The following is a 7522-nucleotide window of genomic DNA, read 5'->3' as shown; positions in this document are numbered from 1 at the left end:
TAATACGAGTGTAATGGTGACTAAAGGGTGTTTTTTCATGTCCTCTATGCTCTAACAACGAAAATATTTGATTTACAAATAAGGAATCCTACTTCGCGGAATTTCATTTATCACGGTAGGGTCTAGAACCGGTTAACCGCGATAAATGAGGGTTCACTGTTTTTGCCTTTTTGTGTCTGATTTCACCTTGCAGAGTAGCATACTAAGTTTTCAAGGTTCATACATGTTATGACATGTATTAGAACTTCATTTTTTCTTCTGGCTAAATATTCCATTGTGAATGACTATGTGTGTTTGCCCCTTTTTGTTGATCTATTCATCTTGATGGACACTGGACTGGCTTCCTTTTTGTGGCTGCTGTGAATACGAGCAAGCATCAAAGAGGTCATGGAAAAACGGGCTTAAAAGACAGTGGGAAATACCCCAGGACTGTTGTCCTTTAGGGTCCCTCCTTTGCAGGATTCTGAGTATGTATCTAGTAGGGAAGTAAGATGATCATCTTGTGTTTCAGTTTCAGTTTTCTGAAGTTGCTGCACCATTTATAAGCCCACCTGCACTGTGGGGTTCAAGTGTCTCCACATCCTTGACATTATTTGGTCTTTTCATTTTTTTCTGGCAACACTCATCCTCGTAGGTGTGAAAGGATATCTCATTGTAGTTAGAACTGAATTTTATATTAACTTAAGTGTAAATAGCCATATGTAACTGGTGGAAACTGTCTTGGACAGAACAGGTCCGAAGTTAAGCTTTGAATGGTTCCCTCTTTGAAAAGTCTTAAAAAGTGGAGCTAACAAGAGAGGTTAGGAAAGAGCAGGCGGGAATAAGCACCTGCCTGATTGTGCAGTGGAGAAGCACCAGGTGGCTTGGGCCTAGGAGTCTTTGGATGCCACGTGGAAGTCAGTTAATGATTGTCATAATGAATGGCATGGGAGATCCAGAACATACTGCAATACTGATGAACCTGGAGTTGAGGCTGACTTAGGATGAACCCGTGTGTTATAGAGTACAACTGCTTCAAAGGGTTTTCACAATGGGTGCCTTTTTTCTTTTTTAATCATCACACTGGCTGTACTTTGAAGACAGGTTTTAAAAAATACACAATTTGAAACAGCAAACACCGGAGTCCATCCTGATCGTCTTTTAGGGTCTGATGCCCACAGCGAGGTTGTGCTTTATGGTGGCTGGGCTGTGTGCCACTCGCACAGGGCAGGATGAGGGTCGTGCTGCACCTGGGCACCACCTTCGCTCAGCTGAAGCTGCCCAGTCTGAGGGGTGATAGGAGGGCCTGCCACCACTAGGGAAGAGGGGTGAGGGGGTCTCCCAGCTGGCACAGAGAAAAGGCCTTCCCCCAGAGCCTGCACCCCGGGGTCAGACTCCAAGCCCCCCAAACTGTGAGCAAATAAAGACCTGTTTGCTAGCCAAAAAAAAAAAAAGAAACAGCAAACATCATGATTACAGGTTAATTAATAAACAGATCCCCTGGAATCTCTAAGTAACGAACCATATACTGGTACATATACATATACATGGTAATTCAGATCACAGAAGTGCTTCCCCAAGTTATAACCCTAAAATGGCCTGTTTTATATTACCAAACTAACTGCAATGAAAGGTTTTGGAAACGATTTAAAATGGATTTATTAAAACCAATTATTAGTACCACTCTGAAAATATAAATGCACTACACCCAAAGTTTGGAAGACGCCAATTTCGTTAAGAACAAACATTTCGGCCCCAGCACAGCGCACACCAGGACTCCGCTGTACCCCTGAGGGAGAAGCACCTCCTGGATGTCACCCCAAGAGCTGCCCAGCAGGGTGCTGATGCGGGACTTCCCCCCCACGGCCAGGTGACTATCTGTATTATCACAAGTAGGTCAACGTGTGGAAGGGGACCGTCTCACCGGCGTGTGTGTCCATGGTGTTGGCGGCCTACGTGGTGTTCAGCTACTGCCTCTCGCCAGGAGCTCAAACGCCAGCGGTTCCGGAAGCACCACGGAGAAGGATGCGGAGAGGGGGCTGCCTGCGCCCCCTCCCCCACCCTGAGAGTGTGCCCAATAAAAGATGACAGGTTAAAAAAACAAAACAAAATACTTACCTGGCAGGGGAGATAGCATGATCACGAAGGTGGTCTTCCCAGGGCGAGGCTTATCCATTCATTGCACTCCGGATGTGCTGACCCCTGCGATATCCCTAAATGTGGGAAACTCGACTGCATAATTTGTGGTGGTGGGGTACTGTGTCCACGCTCTCCCCTATAAAAGAAAAAAAACAACCCCAAACATTTCAGTGTTTTCCCAAAATGTAATATCAAAATAAAGCTCCATTTGTCTATAAATGAAAAAAGGGGAAAACTTAAAATGCCAACTAGATTACCCATGGAGATGAAGACGTAAGTCAGAACTCTCCTGAATTCACAGTTGCAACGTAGGCCCCGTCTTTTAGTACATGCTAACTTTAAGTGAAATCCCAGGGCTGCGTAGTTACACATCCCACTGCTGACTGGAAGGTTAGAAGTTTGAGCCCACCCAGAGGCCCTGGGAAGAAAGGTCTGGTGCTTACCCTCTGTAAAGAAGCCTCTGCGGAGCCCGGTTCTATGGACAGCCATGTGGCCCGTGTCTTGGAGTCCACTTGAAGGCGTCTGGTCAGTTGCCCGCATATGTGAAGTAGCACTAGTCCTTTTCCAAGTCCGCATATATTTGCACTGCTGAGGGAGACTGCCCATCACTATGGAGAGTTAGTTGGTACAGAAGTCCAATTTGATGGAGCTTTGCTAAGCATGCAGTCTTAGAACACCCAAACCCTGTGGGTGTAAAAATAAAGACCATTTATACAAGTGGACCATTTTCTTTTTCTTATAAATAATTCTCATGCTGACTTCAGACATTTAAGCCGTTGGGTGGGACCTAGAAACACAGGGCGATAATGGTGGCTTTCCTGATTCACATGTCCTCACAAATAAAGAGGGGGGCGGTTCCTTGTATGAAACTGCCGTCAAACCAGTAAGACTGCACATAGGTACCCATTGTTTTCAGGAGTGTTGGGGACCTCGGCACATTTCCCCTCAATCACCATGCCTCCTTGTGTCACCAGGCCCAGCTGACGCACACTCGTTCAATGATGGTACCTTTGGTAATAACGCCCAACCTTGTACACGGTGGGCACAAGGGGTTCTTCTTTATATGAGTACTGGTAAGCAGAAGGCAGCTTTATGTTCAGGGTATGGTAACATGTGCCATATTTTGGTGGTTTCCATGTAAAGCTATTCCCAACAAAACAAACCTTAGCAAGCATCCTTTCCCGCGCCTTCTTTTTTCTCTTTCCTGTTCCAATAACCTTTAGTGCCTCCGTTTCTCCCTGGGCATGGACTTTGGGCAGAGAGGCTTCCCGTTTTCCAGCTTTCTTTTTTCATGTTTGTTTGATCATTTTGGAAAGTACATTAGCTCGGGCTTGTGCCCCTCTTGTCCAGCAGACAGGCAGGCACGGTACCTTGTGGAGGGAGTCTTCTCATTCGTTGGTTTAGTGGTTCTTCATGCATCTCGATTGTCTTTTTTTTTCTAAATTTGTGTTTTCTCAGCATGATGCTGCTTATGGTAGAGTTTGGCCTTCAGACCAATCTTTTTTTTTAAACCTTTTTTGGGGGGCTCTTACAGCTCTTATCACAATCCATACATACATCGATTGTGTCAAGCACATTTGTACATTTGTTACCATCATCATTCTCAAGACATTTGCTTTCTGCTTGAGCCCTTGGTATCAGCTCCTCATTTTTTCTCCGCCCCCCCCCCTTTAAAAAAAATCATCCATTTTGCTTTCTTTGAACGTTCCTGAGCCTCTCGACGTTCCTTCTTCTCATGGTAACCCAAACGATACACATCGAGCTTACAGTGTAACTCGGTGTGCTTGTTTTCTGGCACGGTGACTGCAGCAAAGCCACAGGATGCAGTCTCTGTGGCTCAGTGAACCATTCAATTTCCGGGTCCCTGAGGCCCATGAGCCTACTCCAAGCAGCCTACACTAGGAAAATAGGATGGATTATCTTTATAGAAGCAATATGTGGGTTTTTCTTCCATACAGCTACTCAGTGGACGCTAACCACCAACCTTTAGTTAGTAGCCAGTCATCAATCACTTGTGCCACCCGGGCTGTAGTACTGATTTAAACACACACTGACACTAAAGTTCAGAAATAACACAGAACTAAATAGCATTCAAGGAAAGGGCTCTCTAGGCGGATGGATGGGAAATAGCACGGGGGGAGTGTGTGGGGTTCCAAGTTGTTATTAGTTGTTGCTCTCAGGTGCCCTTGAGTTGGTTCTGACCCATAGCAACTCTATGTACAGTAGAACGAATCACTGCCCGTGCCGGTACAACCCTCACAGTTGTACCAGCCACTGTGTCAGTGAATCCTGTTGGGGGCTTCCTCTTTTTTGGTGCACCACTACTCTGCAAGCACAATGTCCTCTCCAGGGACTGGTCTCTCCTGACATGTCTGAAGTACACGAGCTGAAGTCTCACTATCCTTGCCGCTAAGGAGCATTCTGGCTATACTTCTTCCAAGACAGATTTGTCTGTCCTTTTGGCAGTCCGTGGTACTTTTTGATACTCTTCACCAGCGTCATAATTCAAATAGATCGATTCTTTTTTGGCCTTTCTTATACACTCTCCAAGTTTCACATGCAGATGAGTCAGTTGAAAAAAACAACCCATGACTTGGACAAGGCGCACCTTATCCCTCACAGTGCTTTTCAGCACTTTAGAGAGGTCTTGTGCGGCACATTTACCCAGTGCAGTGTATTGTCTCGTCCCTGGACTACTGCTTCTGTGAGCATTGATTGTGGATCCAAGCAAGGGGAAATCCTCGACAACTTCTACCTTGCTCCATTTACCTTGATGTTACCTATGAGTCCAGTTGTGAGGGTTTGGGTCTTCCTTCCCTTGAGCTGTACTCTGACGGCTGCAATCCTGGATCTTCATCAACAAGTGCTTCAAGTCCTCCTCACTGTCAGCAACCAAGATTGTGTCATCTGCATATTTCAGGATAATAAGCCTTCCTCCAATCTTGATGTCACATTCTTCATGTAGTTCAGCTTCTCTGATTATTTGCTGAGCATACAGATTGAATAAGTGTGGTGACACGATACAATCCTGACACATACCTTTCCTGATTCTAAACCATCCATCCCTTGCTCTGATTGCACGACTCCCTCTTGATCTGTGCATAGGCTCCATGTGAGCACAGTGATGTGTTCTGCAGTTCCCAGGCCTCCAGGCTATCCGGAGTTCATTACGAACCATAAAGTTGGATTTCTTTTGTCTAGTCAATGAAACATAAGTAAATATCTTTCTGGTATTTTCTGCTTTTGGCAAAGATCTTTCTAATGCCAGAAGTGTTATTCCTTGTTCCACATCCTCTTTTAAATCCAGCCTCAATCTCTGGCAGCTCCCTGTCAATGTACTGTTGCAATCGTTGTTGGATGATCTTCAGCAAAATTTTATTTGCATGTGATATTAACAGTATTTTTCAAAATGTGAGCATTCTGTTGGATCATCATTCTGTAGGATGTGTACAAATATGAATCTCTTCCAGTCGCTTGGCCAGGCAGGTGTATTCCAGATTTCCTGGCATGGATGAGTGAATGCTCCCAGTCCTTCCATCAAGGATCTAGCGCCTAGATCCTTGCTTTGGCTGATGCTTTCAGTGTAGGTTGAACTTCTTTCTTCAGCACCATTGGCTCTTGTTCATATGCTACCTCCTGGAATGTTAGCATGTTGGCTAGTTCTTTTTGGTACAGTGACTGTGTATTTTTTTCCATCTTCTTTTGATGCTTCCTCCATTGGCCAATACTGTGCCCATAGAATCTTTCAGTATTGCAGCTTGAGGTGTGTTTGTTTTTTTCTTCAGTTATTTCAGTTCAATATGTTATTAGTCTTTTCAATTAAAGCTATGTCATAGGCATAGTAACAGCTTTAAACATCTAGGTCGTCCCTGACTTCTTGTGGGGTCTGCTCCTTTGAGTTCATTGTAAGTTGGTTCTGATTAAGTTGAATACGTCTTTTTGGTTTTCATTATTATTGCCTTTCATTCTCATTATCTTTATAAGTCCCATCATTGAACATCTATGAGTAAATATCTAAGAGTAGTATTGTATGTAGTATATATTACTACTGATAAGATGTACCAAAAAATAAAGGAAAAACCCAAACTAGATGGTTCTAAGTGTGGATCTTCCTAACTCTGAGACTACCTATATTTTATACTTGTTCTAAATATGTTTAAAACATTGATTTAACCTTTGATATATTTTATTTTTCAAATGGGACGTCCATGTCCAGTAATGTGACACCTGGATAGTCTGAAAACTACTTGACAAAGCTGTCTGATGATACATTGCTTCCATACTAAGTGATTTGTTTGCAAATCAGCTCTTTTAATTGATGACCCTGAGGGTAGTTATTCGCAGATACCCTCAAGCCCCTTGCCCTCTTCCCCTCCCCTTATACTTGCCAGAAGAAACCCTAGACCTGGAAGGATACCACTGTCCCACCTTTGTGTTAAACATGGATGACGATGGACCAGCCCAGTTACAGATGGCAGTCTCCCAGCTGTCAACCTCACCAGTCTACAAATGCCCATCCTGACTTCCAGACTGGGCTTAGTCTCTGGTCAGTGACACTGGAAAATGTCAAAGCTTTAGGGGGAGGAGAGTGAGGGTCTGGAGGTTTTCCTTACTTTGCACTTAAAAGTATGTTTGTTACATTTTTTTATCCAGGACTCATAGCCTTAGACTTTCAGATTTTATGTCTGATATATCCATCTTCTATTAAATTTTATGCAAATGTAGTCTAACAAAGTTTGTTTGGGGTTTGTTTGATAGGAGGAGGCATCTCCCTACTCTCTGGTCACTATCTGCTTGAACACCCTCGTTGCTAACCTGGAGAAATTGTGTTCCAAGAGACCTGATGGGACCCTGTGCCTTCCGGAGCATTGGAGTTTCCCTCAGGAACTGGCTGATCGATTTCTTGGAATGCTGGCTTCAGAAGGTAAGGCTCAGACTCCTATACAGTATACTCTCTCATAGCCCATGAGTATTTGGAAAACGTTTGTAGATTCCTTTGATCCTCCTATCAACCTTACAGGTAGGTAGTATAGAAATCTGATTGGAGCACACGGGAGCAGATGAAGGGGGGAGTAGGAGAGAGTGGAGCACATCCTGGCCCACCAGGCCTTGAGGACCATGATCCCAATTAGAGCAACCAGTCCACAGAGAGGACCACATAGCTGGCCCCACTATGAGACAGGACGTCCCTCACTGACCCAAGCCCTACAGGGGACAGCACTGGATACACAGTGTGGGAATTGCGCCTGATCTGATCCCACCACACCGAGGCAAAGCACTGGGGGCTTGCAGTGGAACAGCAAGGGAGGGGAGCAGCAAGGTCCTCAGGAAATGCTGAAGGTGGACTTTGGGGCCAGGCCGTGGTGCCCCAACAGACTGGACTGGAAAACACTCCTAAAGGCCA

General features: G+C 44.8%; 1 protein-coding gene, 1 non-coding gene and 1 pseudogene across 2 annotated transcripts in view; 2 read left to right on the top strand and 1 right to left on the bottom strand.

Moving 5' to 3' along the window:
- Positions 1 to 7522, top strand: part of ZYG11A (zyg-11 family member A, cell cycle regulator) — a 69016-nt gene that overhangs the window by 7867 nt on the left and 53627 nt on the right. The window contains exon 2 of the mRNA XM_004699659.2: positions 6877 to 7042. Within this exon, the coding sequence (XP_004699716.1) occupies positions 6877 to 7042 (166 nt within the window). The remainder of the gene's footprint in view (positions 1 to 6876; positions 7043 to 7522) is intronic.
- LOC115870262 lies at positions 2090 to 2257 on the top strand. The gene has a single exon (XR_004046629.1). It is a non-coding gene; the product is annotated as a U1 spliceosomal RNA (small nuclear RNA).
- LOC105978273 lies at positions 2994 to 5627 on the bottom strand (annotated as a pseudogene).

This window comes from Echinops telfairi, unplaced genomic scaffold (assembly GCF_000313985.2).
Source record: "Echinops telfairi isolate 266 unplaced genomic scaffold, ASM31398v2 ScPeMD7_443;HRSCAF=831, whole genome shotgun sequence".
NCBI lineage: Eukaryota > Metazoa > Chordata > Mammalia > Afrosoricida > Tenrecidae > Echinops > Echinops telfairi.
This window is presented reverse-complemented; position numbering and strand designations above follow the sequence as displayed.